The sequence below is a fragment of the Xyrauchen texanus genome, chromosome 41 (genome assembly GCF_025860055.1).
Source record: "Xyrauchen texanus isolate HMW12.3.18 chromosome 41, RBS_HiC_50CHRs, whole genome shotgun sequence".
NCBI lineage: Eukaryota > Metazoa > Chordata > Actinopteri > Cypriniformes > Catostomidae > Xyrauchen > Xyrauchen texanus.
The window spans coordinates 16,406,833-16,431,125 of NC_068316.1; the positions used below are offsets into that span (position 1 = coordinate 16,406,833).

The 24,293-nt window shown below is 39.2% G+C and overlaps 1 protein-coding gene across 1 annotated transcript in view; it reads right to left on the reverse strand.

The window, feature by feature from the left end:
* LOC127634064 (uncharacterized protein C8orf34 homolog) overlaps positions 1-24,293 on the reverse strand; it is a 129,229-nt gene that overhangs the window by 75,409 nt on the left and 29,527 nt on the right. Inside the window, exons 4-7 of the mRNA XM_052113474.1 lie at positions 18,905-19,033; positions 18,527-18,555; positions 17,738-17,901; positions 12,035-12,201 (exon numbers count right to left, since the gene is read on the reverse strand). Of these exons, the coding sequence (XP_051969434.1) occupies positions 12,035-12,201; positions 17,738-17,901; positions 18,527-18,555; positions 18,905-19,033 (489 nt within the window). The remainder of the gene's footprint in view (positions 1-12,034; positions 12,202-17,737; positions 17,902-18,526; positions 18,556-18,904; positions 19,034-24,293) is intronic.

The following is a 24,293-nucleotide window of genomic DNA, read 5'->3' on the forward strand; positions in this document are numbered from 1 at the left end:
ACCTTGCAGGCTTGACCTGTCCTGCTGGCGGTACTGGTCTTCTTGATGTCGCTCCACAACAGTGGATTCAGTAGTGCTGTTGTGCTCAACCGGGCTCTGTATCCTTTTTGTCTGACCTGCTGCTGCAGTGCAAGATTGTGGCTGGCTTTTCCCACCACATTTCATCCTTCCTTGATGAATCCGCAGACCTTTGTAAGTTGTTACCCTCATCCACCTGCAACTGCATCTTCTAAGGATTCTTTGCTCATTAACCATGGCCGTTTCATTCATGTCCATATTGTCTGTACTAATTGGTCTATCTTCCATTCTGCCTCTTGGAGGACTACTGGGCTGTTTTCCTTTAATTGTGCTCGTAGTTGGTAAGGGTGTCCCCCTCGTATGGACCTGTGGATAAGGTAACTAGCCTGCCTACACCTGTAGATACTTTCCTGCTTTCAGCCAGTCCAGAGAATCAAACCGATGCACAGGTAGCTGTAATAACCTGCTGGGCATTCTTGCCTGCCGCACCTCCACCAGTGCCTTCAGCCTAAATCCTCAGCACCCAACCTCCACAGGGTAGGTGGCAGTCCTCCATTCATTTTCCCTGAACTCTGCAGCCAGATCAGCATCTTTTAGCTTATTCCTCTCATAGGCTCTCTCCAGACCCTCTTCCCATGGAACAGTAAGCTCAATCATTGCTATTTTCTAAGCTGAAGTCGACCACAACACTGCATCCAGCCTCAAGGAGGTAATAGCAATCTCGGTAGGAAATTTTAGCTGCTGGCCAAGGTCAACCATCATTGACCAATCACTTCCAGGAACTAAGATCAATCTGGCATCCCTTCGTGCTGTGCCTTGTGCGGCACCTCCCTTTTTAACAAAATCAACACCCTGCCTCTGGGGAGTATTGTTGCCTTTGTTTGCCTTCACTCTATGCACCTCTAGGATCTCTGCCAGCTTCCGCAGGACCTGATCATGCTGCCACCTGTACCGTCCTTGTGCCAGGGCTGTCTTGCACCCAACAAATATGTACTAAAGAAACAAATTCCTAGGTCTTGATGGGGTATCGTAGGTTGATCTTATTACAAAACACAGGTCAGCCCATCCTAACACTCTATCAGATGTCCCCTCCCATATGGTCCAGCGCCCTTGCTGCTGCTGGCTGACTGCACTAACCTTATACCCTTCCTCTTCTATCCTAGTCACGTCTGTAACTACCATTGCTTTCCTCTGATTTTGGGAGGCTTCTGACCACATTTTGGGAGCCACCACCCATCTAATGCCTGTTCTTCCAGACTGTGTCTTCCCGACCTCCTCTGCCTTCCAAGTTCTGCCTGTTCGGACTTGGACTTGACCTACCCTCACTGCCTGGTCTGTTGATTCCCGTAGCTACAAAACAAGCCTGGTCCTTTCCTGCTTGTAGCCCAGAGTGAGTAATTTTACAGGCAGCTGTAAAGCATTTCTTCCAAACAAGGCTACATCTGAGAAACAACGTGGCAGGCCTAGCCACTTCCTGATATAACTGTTGGCCTTGGCGTACATCCTTGCCAGAAATCTAAAATTTTTAGCAGCCACTTCAGGCAATGGTAGTGTGTAAATTAGTAACACCAAAACAAACATATCATTTATTGATATGGCAAAAATCACATATGGTAACATATGTCACCATTTAGTTGTTGATTCTACAAACATAAATGTGATTATAAATGAATCACTCATTGAAATAAAACACAATAATAATAAGTATTTTCAAACATAAAAAGAAACAAAGTAAACTTATTACCAAATTTTCCTTAATGTATAACTGCAAAAACTATGGTTAGTCAAAAGGTTATTATCAAAATATAGAGGGTTTTGACCAGTCTTTGAGCAGATTCAATTAAAAGGTAAAGAAACACATACTTAACCTATTAAAGACCACAGACCTTAAGTAACAAGAAAAAAGAAAGTAGAACATTCTGGTGCACATTTCTACAATATTATGAATGTGAGATTTAGATGATCCCAAGCATATATGTACAATACTGCCACTTGCTGGTCAACTTAATACAACTGATTCTTTCAAGGATAAGGACAGTTCTTTGTTGTTACATTGAAGGGGAAAGACTGAAAAGTGATTGCAAACAGATAAAGTTCCTTTAAGCATCGTGGTAATCAGATTTAGCATTTCCTGATGATAACAAACTGATTACAAGGTAAAGACCTCATATAACTCAATTAACAGCCCCTACATTTATATATCAACTGCATCTACATCATTTCTAGAACACATGCTAAGCTTGGCTGCAAAAATGCTTGACAGCTGATAGAAAGGGTGATGTTTCAGATATCACAACTGAGGACTTAGGAGCTCAAACACACACACACTTTTTATATGGCTGACAAGGGCATTGTCTGCAAAGAAACATCTTTGCAGGATTAAAAAAACAGACCATTCATGACCATGACATCAATTCTGAGCTTAAATATGACATTGCTCTGTTTGACTCCTAAGAAATCTGCTGAAGATATACAGTAGATATCCCTAAAAATAATATTTTCAGGATTTTTCTTTACTTTAAACCAGCTGAGGCTCTGTGGGTTACATCATACCATCACTGGGTTTTCTAAACTGTCTTTCAGTTTTAATAAATGGCTTACTGTGGCCTTTAGAATCAATTGGCTTGCAGCGTCTTGGCACAACTGCAAATTTTCTCAACTAGGTAATCCATCTGCATGTGTGCAGCAAAACGAGCAATAATTTTTCATGAGGCCCTTTTTTGTCTTATCAATGTATTATAGACACCGCACAGCTACCACAGTCCTCCTGCCAAGCCTCCTTTATGTGAATAATTTAAGAACACTGTACATTACACCAAATCCCTGTGCAAACTCCATCATTAATGGCATCCCTGAAAAACAGTGTGCATACTGGGTACGATGATGCATCTCTGTTATTTGTTTACTCTGTTGCCAGGGCAACTGTTGTGTCTTTGGATCCTGGAGAGAGTACTTGGCATCAGGGAAGAGCAGAGCGTGGTGGCATGACATCAAAAACAAAAGTAGCGCCCTGATCGCTTAATCCCTTGTGATCAGACCACATCTATAAAATACAAGAGTTAGCATCAACTGGGAGACTAAAGTGAAAATATTAAAATGATAGCCCGCAACTTGATGGGGCCTTGCCACAAAATGACATCACTTGCCATGATATACAGTAGGATCCCTTTGAGCTGCACTAAACAAGATTCCTGAGCTGGATCTCCACAGTTTATAAACAAGTCCTCTCAAAGGTGTGTGTATTTTTGCAATTCTGTATAGTGCTACTAGTGGTGCAGAAATTACTTAATCTTTAAAGGAATAATTCACCCAAAAATTTAAATGTATAATTTACTCACTATCGTATCGTTATTCCATCCAAACCCTGGTATGGCTTTCTGTGTGGAACACGAAAGGAGAATTTTCAGTGAATATCCTGGTCCGTCTTTTCATTTCAATGGCAGTTGATAGTGACTCACTTTAAAGCTTTCACTTCTGATTACTCTTAACGATTCCTTAACAGTTCCATTAGCAATTCTTACTTTTCCAGAAGAGATTCAATTTTTATTGTATTTCACTACCCTCAGTTGTGTTTCCAAATGATGAAATAATTTAAGATTTTAACAGATCAGATATAACAAATCAAAGATTCACAGACACAGAATCTAAAACTTTACAGTAAATAAAAAATTCTAAACAAACAAACCAAAAAAGTGCTAACATATTTAAGTAATTCCATTTATTGAAAATGTTTTTTAACAAAACTCATAATGTGTAAGCCTATCTTTAACTATGAATTGTTTTATGAACAACAAGTCACACTGCAAATTTGTTTTTTCAATTTTTGTCTTGTTTTCCTGTAAAATTATCTAAACATTCATAAAACATGATTTATTTACTTGTCTAGCAAAATGGGATAAGATATTATGTCTTGTTTAAAAATAAATCTGACAAAATTCAGCTTCAAACAAGGAAAAACTGTTTGCCAATGGGGTAAGCAAAATAAACTTGTTTTCTCTTTAAATTAAGTTTATTTTTCTTACAGTTAAAACTTACAGTTTTTTCTTGTTTGAAGCAAAATTCCGACTAAATTTGTTTAGATTTCGCTCAAAACAAGACGTATGCCAATTTGCTCATCAAGTAAATAAATCACATTTTAAGAATGCTAAGATATTTTTACTGGAAAACAAGACAAAAATACTTGTCTTGAAAATATTTTTTTGCAGTGCGGTAACTTCGCTGCTTGATTTAAGTGGCAGGAGCCTAAAGTACAACATTACATAACACGGTAACAGTCCTGAAGTCAGTTTCAATAAAAAGAACTGGCTCAAGAGCCATTCACTGCAAAACACTGGGTGCTCTTTGTGTTTCACACTGTAGATATAAAGAGCTGGCTCATAGAGTCATTAATTCGGAAATTGGACTACACTGGTCAAACTGTGTGTTTCGCGCTGTGTGTTTCATGCTCTATATTCAAAAGAACCGGCTCATAAGAGTCATTTGTTTGGGAACTGCACAACACTTGTCGCACTGAAGATTCAAAAGAACCGGCTCATAAGAGTCATTTGTTTGGGAACTGCACAACACTTGTTGCGCAGAGGATTCCAATGAAATGGCCCATAAGAGTAATTTGTTTGGGAATCAGACTACGCTCATAGTGCTGTGTGTTTTACACTATAGATTTAGTAGAGAAGCAGCACTACTGCCGAATAGCGAGTTTTTTTTTTTACAGTGTTCCATCTGCTTCGGCAGAAAAATCCACATTCAAGAACTATTAACAGAACCAAAAGTCATAAAAATGATGGGGTTCCCAAATTCCAAATAAGAACCACTTTTAGTTTTCCAGCCTTACCTTCAGAACACTTTAAACTTTTACTTAAAACTGGCTTTTAGAACATTATTCTTAACAAGAATTCTCAGTTGAAAAATAGTTACAGAAAAAAATACACTGGGCCTTAAAAAATCTCCTTTAACACATGGAGATCCTAAAAAATTCAAAATTTCTCAAGTTTATAATTGTCAGCCAAACTAACAAACCACACTGGAAGGATTCACAACTCTAATGTCATGGCACTAGAGAATGACACACTGGGTGTCTCAGAGTTGCCATATGGGTGGCATTCATCTTGAGAGAGCAGCATCCCCCACCACACCCCTCCAGAGTTGCAAGATGAACCTCCCTCCAGACAACACAAGATCTGTGTTAGACAAGGGCACCATTTATCAACTCTGTCCTCACCATTCCATATGCACAGGTCTTCTTGAATCTATTTCTCATGTGTGAGAAAGTCACCTAAAAAAATCCTTAAACATAGGAAAAATAACATCTTACCGAGTGGCCACAGTTCAGACTGATGAAACATCCTCAGAACAAGACAACACCATTTCTATTACTCACACTCACTCACATATATCATGTATCTGCCATTACTATTGACTACTATTGAGCAATTAGCCTCAAGTGAGCTCTTTTTTCAAAAATAATTGACTGTAAATGTGACATATGGCTTCACCGGTGTCTTCATCTTGTTCAAGAGGTGATCAAAGTCATAATGCTGAATTTTTAATGTTGTTCTGGTTTGGGAAAGTGCTCATGTCTTGGGAAATGGGTTTCTTGCTGTGTTATTCCTGCTATGTCTTATGGTTGGTTATTAACCAACCATAAGACAATAAAAGTGTTGGATTTTCTTCAAAAACTTTTTTGTTTATTTGAAGAGTTATCAAATGTGGTTGACTCTATAATGAGTGGCCCCAAAATATGTTTTCATAACATATGAAAGTTGTCATTTTCAATAAATTTGTTTATTTTTCTAAAGAACTCATATATTAAAATGTCTATAATCTCCAAATTAATTGAGACATTAAGATTGCAACAGTTCTACCACTATTGTGATATTTACTTTTCTATAGAGCTAATGTAATATTTTTGTATCCCTTAATAAATAAACTGGTAAGCTCTATTGATCTTCTATGTCAGCAAATGCTATTGGATTCATTTTACTTCAAGCGTTCAATCAGTGCAAATTAAGGGAGCCTTAACAAAACTACTACTAACTATGGTTCCCTCTAGTGGTAGAGAGTGGACAGTGCAGCTAAAGTATTTTCTGTGTAAATCTACTAGTTGAAAGCAAAAGAGTTTCGGAATTCACCACAAGAATGAAAAAATATGTAAATAAATAAATAAATGTTGTTAAAATGCAGACAAAAAGAGAGAACAATGGAGTAAATTTGGAAAGATAGAAAAGAGCAGAAAATTGGCAAGTTTAACTCAGTTTTCCCTGGAGCTGTGCTCTAATAAAAGTGAAAGGCAGTTCAGTAAAACTGCAGTAATTTTTTACCAGAGGAGCAAGACAATTTGAGCAACGCATTGCCTGATTCCCTCAAGTGCCCAGTCAATATGTTCTGTAAACAAACTGAGCAAGCCATCTGTAGCAGCACACCTCCACTGAATACATGATAAATGGAGAAAAACCAGTGGACTGAAGACATCAGACACACACTGCCTTCATTACCATAATTTCACTATTTTCTGTTGAAATGAGCTAACTTCTCTGAAGAGTATTAAGCATGTGGGTAGAGGTTTTATGTGCAATTGCATCACATTTTCTCCTGATCGAGATAGGCGTAATGTTGGACTAAGTGTCCTTTCACCAGGGGGAGAGAAAAGGATATGATAGGAAACAAACTATGGTTCAGTCTAAGCAATCGAACCAAGTGTGAAAGCACCCTTACACATATCTCACAATCTAATGTGGAACATATTTCAATGCTATTTATTTCATGTAGGAGATACAATTTTGAAACAAAAGTTTAATAATTAGGCCTAAAACATTGTTGCTACAATTAATGTAACTGTGCACATTTTTAAATATGTCAACTTATCTTATATTGTTCATGTCTTTTCTCATCAGTAAGATTACTTATTGGCCCGAACTTATTTGCTGAATAGAGGACTTTTGCAAGTAGGTACAGCTGCAGGCCAGAGATCTCCACATGGGGGCGGAATCACCAAAAGAGGGCAGGGTTACTACAGAAGGGGGCAGGGTTACTCCAAAAGGTGGCGTTATGTCATGTTATGTCAATGGTCAACTGTCGTTATATGAATAAACTGACAAAATGCTGTATAATCATTGCAATATAAAAGTTAATTGAAATAAAAAAAAATTATAATTCATCAGTACACAATAAGTACACAATGTATATAAAATACTGTTCAGAAATAAAGTGCAATACACATCAAAAGATTGATTAAAAGCTAGTGAAAATAAATGAGTTTTTAACTTTGATTTAAAACCATGTACTGTTGAGGCAGTTCTAATGAAAACAGGTAGGTAGTTCCAAAGCTTAGGAGCCACTACTGCAAAGGCACGGTCACCACTCAATTTCAATTTAGACCTGGAGGAGAACCTCAAAAGCCTCTGATCAGATAACTCCAAAAGGGGCCGTCACTTCCGCACACTGTTAGGGTTAGGAAAAGATCTAGGTTAGGGGCTCCCTATATCTTTGATCTCTCCCGCTCTTCTTGCAGCTCTACTCTGCTCTCCATTTGGGCCATTCTTCAGACCGAACACATTCTTTTGCTAAAAACAAGCTAGTCCCAGTGCAATTTACAGAACACAACACAGGTGCCTCAAGACCCATTATAAAAGTTACTTTTTATGTATGTTTTAGGGGCACAGTGTCACACCACGTCAAGATAAAAAATAAACTGTTAAAATGTGCCTCGAGACACCTGTGTTCTGCTCTTATTGTGGCGCTGCATCTAGCTTTTTTTTTTTAGCTCAGGGACGTGTTCGGTGTTAGCAGTCCTTAAAGACCCCAATTTAATTTATACGTTATCAAAGAACGAATGGGTGTGACATAATTTAGAATAAAATCTGGCCAAAATGGTGATTTTTAGTTGGTTTTGGTGTTTCGTAACAGCACGCCTGAGCGAACTTTTAGGAGAACTCTAACAGACTGCTATTTGGTCCACGTCATCAGAAGGTGTGACATGGAACTCCACCTACCCTGAGGCAGACAGCTAATTTGTTTATCTTATTCAGTCAGTTAAGATCCTTTAACATGAAAACAATGGCATGCAGAGTTACTAGCGAACTGGTGCAAATTTACCTACATCTCTATGATGTACGATTGTTCCAATTCCATGTCATGCTTTATTTGAATTTTTTAATTAGTCTACAAAAAAGTGGCCATTTACTTATGTGCCATCTATATATATATATATATATATATATATATATATATATATATATATATATATATAGATATATATACACACACACACACACACACACACACACACACACACACATATTACTTTAAATCATAATCTAGTGGTTAAAACTGATTCTTTTACTGACCTTATGTGAATTCTACTTATAGAATTAAGCACTAAGTCATTGATAACATATTGTAATGTCACATTAGTTAAGGTTTTACATGTAGCATCCTCACATCACACTACTTTTTACACCTCAATGAAGAATGAAGAAGAACTTCTCCGGAAGTATATCAGGGCCTTAACCCGACACAGCATCTATAAAACATCTCCTTTACGAGATGAAAAAGCATCTAGCACATGTTTACATAATATTTGAAAAGCTGATGAACACAAAAGGCCCTTTTGTAGGTGAGCGCTTGGATTAGCATTTACCACTTGTGAGCTTGTTCTGCAAACCGCCAAAGGAATCATTCATTCAAAAATATAATATCTGTGATTACTTATTTATATAGTTCCAAACCCATCTGACATTCTTTAGAAGTGTAACAGAAGAGGTGAATTTTAAAAGTATATTCTGACCATTTATGCCAATATAATGAAAGTCAGTGATGAATGGAGCTGTGAAGTTTTTAAAAACGTATCCGTTAGTACTTTTAACAACTCAGAGTTCATTCCATACAATGAACTCACTTTTAAAACAACTTTTATACACAGAAATGACCACCAGAAAGTACCCAAACATTGGAAATGCTGCTCATATTTCCGCCACCAGAGGTCAGTATCAACATGTGAGAATTTCAGATAACAACAATTGCCCAGGCAATTTGGACCTTTTTCACAGTAGTCCCATCTTTTGGATAATTTCACTGAAGAAACATTGAAAAAAACATCTTTCCAAAAAATCAAAGATGGTGCTATTGTGAATAATGTCAGTGAAATTCATTGTGATAATTCATACAACTTTAAATATATATCCTATCTACTTAGATATTCAAATAGGATGCCTACGATTAATGTTACAAAAATCCCTATGCTCCGACTCTTTAATAAGGATAAACAAATTTGCATTCTTGGGTAACAAGGCTAAAAAAAAAAACACTGTCAAAAGAGATTAATTAGCCACAAAACCATTGTTGTGACCTTTACAGCTTTCTGTTATGGTCCTCTAATGGGATTGAGTTCTTTAGGTCTGGATGGACCACAGGGCTATGAAATGAGACCCACAGATACAGTGTCTCTCTTACATTTCTATGACACACTCCCATCAATCCTAATGGTCTGTCTGTTGTTAGTCTGACTTGTTTTGACAGGGTGTTCGATACGAGTGATGAACCCATGCCACCACCAGACTCCAGGAACTCATTCAGCCTGCACTGAGAGTTCATCTGAGAACCACATACTAGACCACAAGAGAAATGAGGCATAGAGACTGTTCTTCTTGGCCTCGCTTGGAGTCAGTTTCTGCTGATGGGTACAGAGACTTATTAGCTGGCATACAGGATAGAACCTTTATAAAGGTGGAGAGTTTGAGAGTTTTGTTCAGTTCTAAAACATGCTCTCTCGGTCAAAGAAGGTGAAGGGCAAACAAAATGTAATGACTATTTAATAATCAATCTCCATAAGGCAAAGAAAAGATTCCATGATTGACAGAGAAAAGAGAATTGGTGGTTGACTTATCACTACAGTATTCCCCTTACAATATCCCAGCTCTGCACGCCCTCTCTACTGTTGCCCACAGCTCCAAAAATCTCATTATCTCTCAGCATCCTCTGCAGGAGAAACCCTCAGAGCAGCAGTACAGCTTACCAGGCCACTGCTAACAGACAACCAACCGAGGGCACACTGCATCTCACAAAAAGAACAAACAAAAGCGGATCCTTAGAGATCCTCAGACAGCTCTATGTACTTGGTGTCATTAAAGAAGTGAAACTATTTGCCCTTAGACACAGGTACACAAAGAACACAACCTGCACTTATTGAAAAAGTGCTTTTGGAAATAAACTCTGATGCTTGAACATTAAGTTTGGTAAATGGTCTGCACTTATATAGCATTTTTTTTTCAACCTTAGAGGTTACCAAAGCGCTTTACACTGTTTCTCATTCACCCATTCACACACACACTCATACACCAATGGTGGCAGAGCTGCCATGCAAGGCGCTAGCCTGCCATTGGGAGCAACTTGGGGTTCAGTGTCTTGCCCAAGGACACTTCGGCATGTGGAGTTGTGTGGGCCGGGAATCGAACCACCAACACTGCGATTGGCAGCTGACCCGCTCTACCAACTGTGCCACAGCTGCCCCTGTTAGTTTGTTTAAAAGTGTCAGAAACAACCTGAAATTAAAGTTTTGCTCTTTATTGCATCTTACACCCATGCAGGCACCAACCTGTTCATACCACAGAGTTAAACTGCTACAAAGCTTTGATACCTGTGGGGTGGTCTGGCATCAACACAGAAATGGAGACTTAGGATGTCACGCTTATGCAATCATTGGATCAGTGAGGCTAAATCATAGTGATTCATGGAACAATATTTGCTCTTGCTTGGAGCTCCTATTGCTTCAAATCTGTCAATAGTGCATGATAATTCTACTGTATTTTTAAAGGAATCTTCCAGGTTCAATACAAGTTAAGCTCAATCGACAACATTTGTGGCACAATGTTGATTACCACAAAAATTACTTTTGACATAAGTTGATTTAAACATTCCTTTAAAGCACAAAGTTTGTAGTATTTACACTCACTTAGAACTTTATTAGGAACTGTACACCTACATATTCATGCGATAATCTTATCAGCAAATCATGTAGCAGCAGTCCAATGCATAAAATCATGCAGATACAGGTCAGGAGTTTCAGTTAATGTTCACATAAACCATCAGAAAGCGGAAAAATGTGATCTCAGTGAGCGACCGTGGCATGATTGTTGGTGCCAGATGGGCTGGTTTGAATATTTCTGTAACTGCTGATCTTCTGGGGTTTTCACGTACAACAGTCTCTAGAGTTTACCCAGAATGGTGCCAAAAAGAAAAAACATCCAGTGAGCAGCAGTTCTGCGGATGGAAACGCCTTGATGATGAGAGAGGCAAACGGAGAATGGACAGACTGGTTCGAGCTGACAGAATGTCTAAAGTAACTCAGATAACCACTCTGTACAATTGTAGTGAGAAGAATAGAATGTCAGGATGCACAACACATCGAACCTTGAGGCAGATGGGCTTCTACAGTTGAAGACCATGTTGGGCACTTTGTTAGGACCATAGTGTTCCTAATAAAGTGTTTAGTGAGTGTATATTAGGACTGCATGTCAAATGTTGCTTTGGTTATTCTGAAAAGCTGGAGCCAAAGCCTTTTATCTAAATGATTGGCTACTATTTTCTCCCAGATCTGTCTGACATGCTTTTGCTCCCAGATATAAGGCATATGCCCCTGAACGCTAGCAAACATGGTTTTTCCTAAGAAGAAAAAACACAGAGGAGGTAAACGCTACTTTATTCACAAATGTTTTGAGCGATATTGCATTTTTCGCATAAATTAAATTTACAGCTGATTATCGTATACAAGCCATCTCGTCATAAAAGCATGAAATCTTGTAACACTGCAGATATGAGAAGATGCTCTTTAGATTGTGCTTAAATGTGCTTTAGCAGTCATAATAGATTCAAATCACAATTCTAACACAAATGATGCTTCAAAATGAGAGGTGATTTATGCCACAAACATGTCATTGTGCTGGGGAATGGGTGAGAATATAAGTGCTCAAGATTATGTTCTTTTAAAAAAACTGTTTTCTGTTTTTGTGTGTTCTCTTTTTACCCAACAGCTCCATGGCATCATCTTCATCCTCCATCTCATCCTCAGTGATGGAAGGGGCTGAGTCAGGCATGGAGTCAAACGAGTCCTGAGACAACATGGCTGCCAGAAGTTTTTTATGGTTTTGTTGCTGCTGTTTTAGGCCTTTACACTTAGTCTCCATTTTCAAGCTGCAGACAGAGAGAAAAATGAGAAATTGTAACATGCATATATACATTCATTCACAAATGGAAAGTAGCCTGGATATTGGTTCATAATCTCCTCCTGAACCAAATATACCAGAGCAATTAATACATTTTGAGCAAACTGATGAAAATATATATTTTTTTGAATAAATGATGAATATATGTTTCACTTCACACTTCCATATTAGTAATTGTTCCTATGTTCCTACTAAAAATTTGATTGTTATATCATTGAAACAATATTATTTGCAGATAATCGAAAGGTTCAGGCCAGGGCAGGGCTGTTGTAATATCTTAAGCTGAAAATTACTATGCTAATGGTAATGTTATACTGTACATCCCTCTACTAAAGACAATTTAGCCAGCTTTTCACCCTGATTTTTCCCTAATTGGGCACCTCTCAGCCAATTCCCACCTCTCCTGTAGTGTACTACAGCATCAGCAGTGCTGAAAGAGACACTTGTCCCAATGCTCATAAACATACATATTAACACACATGTCACTAAGGAATATATGAAATGCATTTAATATTTTTTTTTTTTTAGGACAACCACTATTCTAAAACGTGGATAGTAGTAATAATAAAGAACGAGTAAGTGAGTTCACTTTTCTTGTAATGGAACAGAACATTTTTGCTCACATTTGGGAACCCAAACCACTTTAAACTTATCAAGTTACATTTATTATGTTTTACTTTTAAACCCATTGTAACAATTACAGCACTTTAGCTTCAAATTGTGCAAATTAAATACTGATGAAAGCTGAACACCTTGACAATACTTCAGTCAAATAATGTTAACAAACTATCTCAGAAAAAGTACAGGCCAGTGCAAAAACTAAAAAACAATCTAAAATGATTCACTCCATGGGCAAAGACCTATAAATCAATCATTCCATAAAACCTCTGAAAATGTAATTCTATATTAATTGTTTCGTGCTTGGAAAAGGACAAAAAAAAGATTAAATTATTTTGACAATGGCATTCAGCAAATCATGTCTCAGTCTAGAAACATCTACAGGGCTCTGGCAATGTTTCAGATGCATACAAATGTTACTGTAATGACAGCTCTGGCCTCATAGTTGGCTTACTTGCACAAAGGTGGAATTAGTGACCTGTTTTATCCTGTAATTTTGGTTAATAAGAGTATTTTTTTCAGTGGAGGGGAATCCCATAAACAGCGTTCATTGAAGCAGATCTGACACAAGAAATGATTTAAGAACATGCTCATAAATTGAAAGATTCAGTTGACCCTTTTTTCTCCTGTCATGCAGAAGAGTTCGTCACTCAGATGGTACTTGGCCATGGTTACAATAGTGTCAGCCTCAGACCAACGACCGCCTGCAGACCATTTACTGACTGTGTGATGCTTATTACAACAAAACTGGAAAATGCTTTCTTGATCTGGAAAGCTCTATTCTGATTGACTGACTTTAAAGAACTTCAACGAGAAAGGAAATGTGACTGTGTCTGCCTGGAAGTCACATTTACAAGGAACTGGGCTGATTAAATAAGTGCTTTAATGGATGAAAGACTCACTGGATTTGTGAAAGTTTGCCAGGTTATTGTCATCATTTTTCAGTGTTTTGTTTGAAGCAATTAGAAGCAAGTTAACTGGATAAGCACAATATTCTGCTTTGTAATATGTCTGTAAAATATGTAGCCTGTATTTGTGGCCAGAGAGAAATTCTGATCCACAGATACAATACACATTTACCACCATTTGTTTTTTGTGAAAAAAACAAAATGAACCGTGGTTGGTCACATTACATGTCAGGCACATGGGCTTGTCCTGTCTAAGTGGTTCTTTCTTGACCAAAATAAGCGGCAATATAGAATATTTATTTAAAGTTCTGTCTAAACAAGATTAGGGTTCGATGACTGGAATATATACTGTTGTATTGTTTCACACAATTAAACCGACTACACTACTAAAATAACATGAAAGTGAGGCTGTATCGCTTCAGACAAATATAATTCAATGAAACTATGTATGAGTCTTTGTGTGGGTTTATAAGGCGATGTGAAGCCTTGTCAGACAGAACTTAAGTTTAAGTGCTGCAGTCTCATTCCTGTGGGATGAGAAAATCTCTGCAGCATCTTCCAGGCAGAACAGAGTGTATCTAGTGAATTACACACTGATTCAAAAAAAGAAAAACATGACCAAAAAAACAAAGCTGAGAATGATGTAATATGGAACATCCATGATGTAAATATCCTGAAATTGAACAGATCACAAGAGCCACCAGCAGTTTATTGGCTTTATTTTTGAACTCCCTCCAACAGGAATGGAGGATGGATGGTGGCCTTAAGAAGTTAAAGGGATAGCTCACCCAAAAATAAAAAAACTCATCATTTACTCACCCTCATGCCATCCCAGATGTGTATGACTTTCTTTCTTCTGCAGAACACAAACAAAGATTTTAGAAGCTTTTAGAAGCAAAAATATGTGTAGGTCCTCACAATGCAAGTTAATGAGTATCAAAATGTTTAAGCTCCAAAATGCACATAAAGGCACCATAAAAGTAATCCATAAGTGGTTAATTCTATATATTCAGAAGCTATATGATAAGCGTGGGTGAGAAAGAGATTAATATTTAATCAGTTTTTACCATACATTCTCCTCCCTGCACATTAGGTGGCAATATGCACAAAGAATGTGAAAGTGGAGATTGATAGAAAAAAGGACATATATATATATAGGTCTATTTCTCACATCCGCTTATCATATAGCTTCTGAAGATATGGATTTAACCACTGGAGTCTCATTGATTACATTTATGCTGCTTTTATGTCCTTTTATGAGCTTACATTTTGATACTCATTAACTTGCATTGTGAGGACCTACTGAGCTGATACATTCTTCCAAAAATCTTTGTTTGAGTTCAGCAAAGAAAGAAAGTCTGTACATAAGGGTGAGTAAATGATGAAAGAATTTTCATCTTTGGGTGAAGTAACCCTTTAACAAATCAAAATGTTGCAAATAGGTCAATTTAAAGGGTGATGAATGTTGCAATCTGTGTTTTCAATATGAATTAGAATTTGGGAAGTGTTATGAAGTAATAGAAATGGGGAGTGGTTAGAACAGGTCAGGCTGTGGTATTATCAGTTGAAGCTTTCACAGATAGCAGTGATAAGTGAGGCTCTCTCCTTGTATTTGCACACATATGGCTACCAGCTTTATTTACATACCAGAAGCCATGTGGATAGTAAAATATGAATATTAAAAAAGTTGGTGGAGGTGAATATTATAGGTGAATAAGAAATTAATTGTTGGTTTGTTCCTCACAGAAAGCTAGCATATGGTTTTGAAGACTTGGAATATAGCGCACAAGTTGTATTAACTTTAATTGTACTTTTTTTTTGTTTGGCGAGAACTCTGTACATTTTCTTCAAATATTTCTCCTTTTGTGTTCCACAGAAAGAAACCAGAACACAGCAGGGGTTTGGATTTAGATGAGGGTGAGTAAATAATGACAGAATTTTCATTATTGGGTGAACTGTTCCTTTAATATTAAACCTGAATAGATATACTAGGGAGCACAAAAGTGTCAAACTGTCTTAGCGTAGTATAGTGTACATCCCATAATTAATATTTAAGCCCTATGAATGTCTTCATCTGGATCCCTGCGGTAAGAGTGGGCTGATGGAGATGTTTATGAATATAGGGAAAAGAGATATAGAGCGTTGGAGTAAGATGGAAATGGAAAGGGAGGAGAAGTGTGAGATAGGGATAGAGTGAGAGAGAGAGAGGGCTTATGCTTTATGATATGTTGCCTGTGCGTAAAGGGAATGGGATTGGAGCACTAGAGCTTCATCATCCCCATAATCAGTCACAATAACCCTTCCCAGAATCCACCTCTACCTCCACCTAATTCCCCAGCAGCTTTCTCTCTGTACACTCCCAGGGAGTCTGCAGCGCTCAAAGATTGACAGCTAAGTAGAGCCTTGCCATTCTACCATTGAAGTTAGATGGGGGAAAAATGCTCTTTTGTTCCAGAAGAGGGAAGGTGGTGGTCATTATACAGACCCGCTGTTTCTTTCTCTATGTGAAAGTACAGAACAGGTGTTGAAAACAGTCATGCTGTGTTTCAGCAAGTGAACAGGGTTATTGGGTAGATTTGTCTCATACTCATGGTGTTCAAAATCTGCTGACTCATGCCTTGAGTGACACAACATAGATTGAACTTGACAGACCTGTTAAAAGTGTAAAAAGTTTTAATCCCTATGAAAATATAAATATTATTTATGAAAAATTGGATTTGAAAAATAAGTTTAAATATGTTTAAAATGAAGAATCTTAAGAAAAGCTGACCTATTTTACATGGAGTGGTGTCACTTCATGGAGTTTGCCATGTTGAAATCATGTAACTAACCTTATATTGCTCCCTTTTACACTGAAACACCTCTGTTATCAAACACTTTTGCACACTGAATAAATTATGGCTAAAGGAGAATGTGTTTACTCCTATAATGGTTCATTCGCATTGATGAGGATTAAGGCTAGAGATCACAGCAGAAACACGGCAGCGCCTGTACAGCTATGCGTACTGGAGACGCCTGCGGTATCGACCCAAGGCTCCATATTTTACTGTAATCAAGTAAGAGAATATTTTAAAGTCTCTTCTTTCAGCTGGGCCCTTAATATGATTTATTATTTAATATCTGATCCTTTCTAATTAGCTGCATTCTCGGCAGCCCGCCTCTGCCCTCCCCTCAAACACCAGCCAATTAAAATCACCGTGGTAACATCTTTAAGGGGTCAAGGAGCCGCAATTGCTTTTCTAAAAGATATAGCCGTGCATACATATACTATAATTTATGATTTTACTGGAGGTTACAGTGTTCTCTGTTTAGAGAACTTGACAAAATATCTAAAGTTATCCTTTCACTGTTTCCGACATTCGCATACTACTGTCGTATTTCTCTCCATAGAGGCAGTCGTGATGAACTGTCATTTGCTCACAATGTATTTTGGTAATCAAATTTTAAAGATTTACAATTTTTACGTGTGCAGAAATAAATGACACATGTACAAATTTACAGTACAAAAATCTTTTGTGATATAATGTATTTGCAAAGCAAATCATTATATCAGACTTATTCATTTATAATCATTCAATAGTAGCTTAGGATCTTTGCCTATATTTTTCAATTCTAAAATGGTTAATTAAAACCCAGCTTTACGTGCATAGACAACCTTGAGTAAGCCATTCAATAGTTTCAAATTCAAAATTGTAAAACAGAGCTGTGCTGTGGCATTTCTAAAACATTGCTTTGTTTGTTTGAGCATCCCAAACAGCAAAACATATCAAAACTGTGATACGTCCCAACCTGTGTTCTGACCAATGGAAAAATGAAAAAACCTGTTTGAAAACAGCAAGTATTTTTGTAATTCTCTTTTATGCCACTAGTGGTGCAGAAATGACACCCCTTACCTTTAAAGTGGTTAAGTTAAAAAGCATAAAGACACATTAAACAAATCACACACACACACACACATATATTATATACAAGACTCACCTTCCGACAGGGCTGTTGTCTTTGCTTTTCCAGCCCTCAGTCTTTGCTCTGGGGACAGGGGGTTGAAGCATTTCAGCAGCAAGGGGGTCGGAATCATCCTCCTCACGGCCTACCCACTGGCCCACCACCCGCGGTCTCAGTACAGTGTTATACGCTTGGGGGTCCTTTGCATAGAGAAGTGAAGAAGACATCAACAAAACACATGAAACAATTTGTAGTGAGCACAATTATTATGCTGTTTATACAGCATGATGTATAATACATGTATTATAATGTATAATACATGTATTATACTGTTTATACATGTATGATCAATTACAGAGCTTAAAGAACTGATGCTTAAATATGACTCATTATTATTTATGCTATTTGTGTGGTCAGTCAGTTTTGAAGCGAAAACATATTTAATACTGCAAGACCAACATATAAACAATAAGTAAAATTCAGCTTTGGCATTACAGTTATGCTGTAATAAGGCAAGTAGAAGTAAAATGTCCTCTATAACAGTAATAAAGAAAAAAAATTATTTTCATTAATTGCTAAATGTTTTACTATTCATTTGAAAAGCCAAAATGGAAAACAGGTGAAGCCTGTTTGGCAAACAGCCAAAAAGACTCACATGTTATTAAAGAGGAGAAGTGTCTACTGCAGTCAGATACATTTTACAAAGTGTTTGGGTTTTAGTTGGATTTTTTCCTTAGTTTGGATCTTTTCTTTTCTAATTAACTGATGATTTGATTTACATAGTGAAAGGAAATATAAACAGAGAAGAAGAAATAATTATCATACCAGGTCAAAGTCATCAGATACAGCAATGCCTGTGCAAGAGAAAGAGTTCACAGATCAATATATTTAAGTTGTATAATGGTCAATTTAAAGCAGGGGTTTGTCAAACGTTTTGATTCAAAGGACCCCCAAATATGATGAACCTCTTCTGAGGGACCCTCTTCTTAAATATAAACGCAGCTATATATTTTCATGTAAAGTATAAATCCCATTTAAACTGTGTGAGATTGAATTTGCTAAATTAAATAACTGGCTTTTACACTGTCACTATACAGAGGCCAAAACAAATTACATTTAAAAATTACATGGAAAATGTTGCGAGGTCCCAGTCTTAAAACCACTGACATGGAGGGTCTTCCTCAACACAGTGAGTTTACTCACTGCGGGACAGGTTCTCAAGAGCCTTGCCTAGCTTCTTGCTCTCCTGGAGTATCTGGTTGAGCTCATCAAAATCTCGACTCTCAGGTTTAGTCCTCCAGTCCCAGGTGGGGCGCAGTATTGAACGAGGCACTGCAGAATAAAAACACTTGCTTGTGAGTACATGTGAGTAGTGCTTGGCTGTGCCAAACATCCTACTATGATACTAGTGTGTTGTGCGTAGTTGCCAGAGAGTTGCTATGGGGTTCTGGTTGGTTGCTATGGTGTTCTGGGTGTTTCTAGGGGGTACTGGGTGATTGCTACTGTAGGTGGTTGCTTACTGGGCCATGTCAAAAGAGCCTATCCCCTTTTCTCTATAATATTTTGGTCTATAGATATAGCTCTGATGTTTTGCTAGATGTATGATCCGGCAGGCAGAAAATGTCAGTCCAATTACTTAACAAGCCACACAGTCTGACATAATTTATATTCAAATCACAAATGGCTTACCTTAACACCACTAATAAAAAATGCCCTGATTTAGATCCTGTCTCTTTAACTCTCTGGGGTCGATGGACATGCCGGCGTGTCCTGCTTGATTTTTTCGGCATTACAGCGGAAACAACATAATTTTTGGGCATACAGATAAGTGTAAGACATCATTAGAGACTATAAAGGGTCTACTTTTATTTTTGTACACTCACAATAACAACAAAACCTTGTGCTTTTGTAAAATTAAGAAAATAAAAAGGGTGAGCTTTCAGCAGTCTCCATGTTCACGAGCATATTTCTGAAACACGTCACAAAAATGAACTGAAACTCTGCGAATACTTATCACATAAACATGAAACATACTTCTAATGAAAGATTAAAATGGGCACTTTTAAATAAAACAAATCAAATTTAAAACAAATATTATCCTGCAGTGTAATCTGGATGAAAAAAAAACGATGCACAATGTCTCCTGGCTCAGCCAATTATCCCTAATGTGATCACACCCACCAACAGAATTGATACAGTAATGTGCTGAGATGATCAATGCAAATGTTAAACACTCCCGACTGTGCCTTAAAAAGCATCACGTTCATTCAAATAGAAAATTGTTCTTTGAATTGTAAAAAGGGCTCACAATATCAATGTTTTTTACTGAATTTTGGATCAAATAAATGCATTCTTGGTGAGCAGAACAGACTTCTTCTAAAACTTGTATATGGTAGTGTATAAAATGTCATGCTGCCTGATTTATGTATGCTCGTCGCGGTGTTGTTTGAACAGATTAAAACATGCTTACCCCGGATCAGTGGGACAAACCTCAGCAGGGTAAGGAATACAGCCAGCAACTCTATGCAGTTGATGTGCCAACGCAGCCGGGGCACTATCCAGGAGCCAGCGGCTCCAGTCCGCATAAAGTCTGTCCAAGGGTTGAAAGTCTGATGGCAGGAAGTGATGATTAACACACGGTATGAGCCGTGGCACCTCGGGACTTGAGCCTGAAGCCAGTGTTGAAGCTGTCACATATGCATCAACCCATCGGCGCGACCGCAGCCGAGGATGCCATATGCCCCAGGAGCCTCTAGAACTATTTTTGAAGAACCGTTGTGCTGGGCTCAAAGAGATCGAGGCACTCGATCACCGAATGCGCGCGCTTATTCATGAGGCTGTCATTGAGACTGAGTCTAACTCCATGCCATGAAAAGAGATGCTCTGAACTAGAGCGAGCTTGCTCTTTTTCCTGTTGACCTGAAGACCTAGACGGCTGAGGTGCCTGAGCATCTGATCCCTGTGAGCGCATAGTAACTCTCGAGAGTGAGCTAGAATGAGCCAGTTGTCGAGGTAGTTGAGTATGCGGATGCCCACTTCCTGTAGCGGAGCAAGGGCTGCCTCTGCAACTTTTGTGATGACGCAAGGGGACAGGCCGAAGGGGAAGACCTTGTACTGATACGCCTGGCACGAACCGTAGGAAGGGTCGATGTCGAAGCAAGATGGAGATGTGGAAGTATGCGTCCTTCAGGTCTACCGCCGCAAACCAATCTTGATGCTGAACGCAGGTTAAAATATGTTTCTGTGAGAGCATTTTGAACGTGAGTTTGTGTAAAGCCCGGTTGAGAACTCGAAAGTCTAAGATTGGCCACAACCCACCGCCTTTTTTAGGTATGATGAAGTAAGGGCTGTAGAAACCCTACTTCCTCTCAGCTGCAGTGATGGGCTTTATTGAATCCTTGAGTAGCAGAGTTGTAATCTCTGCCCGTAAGGCGCTGGTGTTTTTGCCATGCATCGAGGTGGAGCGAATACTGCTGAAACGAGGCAGGAGCCTGGCGAATTGAATCGCGTAGCCGAGGCGGATGGTCCTGACCAGCCAACGTGAAGGGTTGGATAGCGATAGCCATGCATCTAAGCTCCATGCGAGAGGCATTAGAGGATAGATAGTTTTTGATGTACCGGGTGGGGCTTCGCACCGGGGTGGGGGGGGGCAGGTAATAACACGTCGGGAGGCAAAAGTGCGCTCCGAGGCTTGGGTGCAGAGAAAACACTCAAAGCACATACATTGCTCCGTGAACCTGGCAGGGGTCGGGTTAGAGACTGAGGAAGAGGTCTTGGAGAGGCGACTTCGGGAACTCGTCAGCTTTGGCCTGAGGTGACTGAGTCTGGGGAACCGGGACTGTAGGATGTTGATGACCCAGAGAGTGAGGAAATCGCTCTTTTATTGACTGCCCGGGTCTTCCGTCTCAGGAGCGCTTTGGAGCTTTCCGGGTCCTAGAGAGGGTCATGGAGACAGGGGGCATACGCCGCCTGCGGGGCGATCGATGCTGGGGTTGAGTGCTGGGCCCAGGTTAAGGATGAGCTGCCTGTTGTTTGGACGCAGGGCGACGCCCGCTGCCCCTTTACCACCGAAAACTGCTGGGCGAAGTCGCCAACGGTGTCGCTCGAAGAGGCCAAACTGGGAGACGTGGGCGTTGAGAAAGCGGGCCTTGTCAACATAGTGCATCTCGACCATGTTCAGCCAAAGGTGGCTTTCCTGGACCACGAGGGTCGGGACTACCCTGGTGCAATTGTCTTGGTGGACCTGCAGGGGAGCCATAGCATGCAGGGCAGAGGCGGCCTGTCTGGTGGCTGTAGGCTTTCAAGGTCAGCAACAACGTCATCCTACAGGCCTTGGAGGGGAGTACCGTGGCTGGGAGCGGCACCCTGAGAGGTACCAATCGTCAAGCCGTGAAGGCTTTGGGGAGGATGGAGGGTTCCAGACCAAGCCCAAGCTCACGGCGGCCAGGGCAAGCATGTTGTCCATCTGTGCGTCATCCTCAGACTGCGCGGGCTAACCCTAAGGTGGCAGCCCAGTCAAGTCCTCTGCATCAGATGCCTAAACGCTCTCCGATGCAGCAGCGATGTCATCATCCAATTCCGGGGGCTCAAGGTAGAACACGGGCTGACCTCGAGCCTGGACAGAATCAAGCAAGCGTGCTGGTGGGAGGGTGGTTCGTTGGGATTTACCCAGCGAACCCAAGCCGCTGCCATCCCAAAATCGCCTCCATCCACAGCCGGGGGGGGGGGGGCTAAAGTGGCATTCATTTTGAGAAATGAAAGCTGCGACCGCAACACTGCCATTCTCGCAGTGAGTACATGAACCATCCACAAACGCTGCCTCATTGTGATCACTACCCAGGTACACAAGGCAGTGTCTATGACCTCAGTCTTGGAGAGATATCGACCACATCCAGGAACTACAAAGAGGCGGAAAAGCATCTTTAAAAAGACATGTCCTGAAAAGGACATTCAACGCCTGCTGTGTATTGCTCTTTTTGTGAGTGAAAACAAACTCTTTTAGAGGAAAAATACTCTTTTAGGAGAGAACACTCTTTTAGACAGAAGCGCTGTCGAAGTGCCCAGGGGCGTGGACTGCACAGCATGCACAGAAAGGGAAAGCCGCCTGTAACACGCCGTAGATCCAACAGCAGTCCTTTGCCAACTGAGGTGAGTGGAACAGTAGTGAACTTCAGCTTGCTGCTGCACAACTGCTCTGAAGAAAAAATCTGACTGACAGCCGCACACCCGCTTCCCTTTACAACCGTATGTCCGATTTTTCATTGGCCTTTTCTCAAGTTCAGAGGTACGCAAGGCTCTCAGGAAAGACCCCATGTGTCACTACATTACCAGATTCTCCCAACAAAGTGGGAACTACACCATCTTTCAGGAGTAACTATTTTAAACTGACATTGGTTGTACTACTAAATAACTAAAAAACATTTTAACCACTGATTCTTCAATTTGCCTGTCTTTGGAAATCCAAACAAAGAGGTTTTGCTTTAGCAGTAAAGAAAACAGCATCTTCTTGACATGGCGACAACACTAACCCAACCCATCCTAGCCTCTGCTATAACCAGGGTTGGGAGTAATGAAATACATGTAACAGGAATACATATTTAAAATACAAAATATAAGTAATTGTATTCCACTACAGTTACAATTTAAATCATTGGTATTTAGAATACAGTAAAATTAAAAAAATATTTAGATTACTGGAGATTACTTTGCATTTAATCATTAGTCCTTTCAGATGGAAAACATTGATAAATAAAAATGATGCGATCCAAAGTGCATTTGAGCAGCGGTGAAACACTTTCTTATGATGTGTTACATTCATACAAGCAGACAGAGAAGTAAGTTTGAAGTAAGTTTGGAGCAGAAGAAACAGAAATAAACCTTGTGTAAATTGTCAGCTTTACGTTAAGCTAAAAAGCTATTTCAAGCCATTTTACATGCACATGTTACCAGGCACAATCATATTTTTTTATCAAGAAAATCATCATAATATTTTTTTCGAGTAAGACCTTTGATATTAGGGCAAAAATCTTATTCTTGATAATAATTTTTGTATTGTTTTCCTGTAAAAATATCAAAAAATCCTTAAAACAAGATAAATTTAATTGCATAAGATATTTAGGTTTTTCAGAGAATGTATTTTTAACATGTGTATTTTGTCATACTGTACTGGCAGAGTTTTTGTAGTCAAAACAAGGGAAAAAAAAATCTACCAGTGCTGAAGAAGTAATCCAAAGTATTTAGAATACGTTACTGACATTGAGTAATCTAACAGAATATGTTACAAATTACATTTTACAGCATGTATTCTGTACTCTGTAGTGGAATACATTTTAAAAGTAACCCTCCCAACCCTGGCTAAAACAATTTTTTTTTTGAGGGCGAGCCAAAGTAGCCCTTAGTTGGGCATTATGCAAATGTGTTACATAGTGACATAGATACTTTACGGGAGAAATGGCTGGACTAAAATACATCTGTTTCTTGTAGTTCTTGAGCAGTGTGCCTGTGGGAGAGTTTTTGCATGGATTTTGATCTTTGTAACTCTGCAGACCTTTTACATGCACAAACAGCTATATTAGGAATGGTACAATCCTGT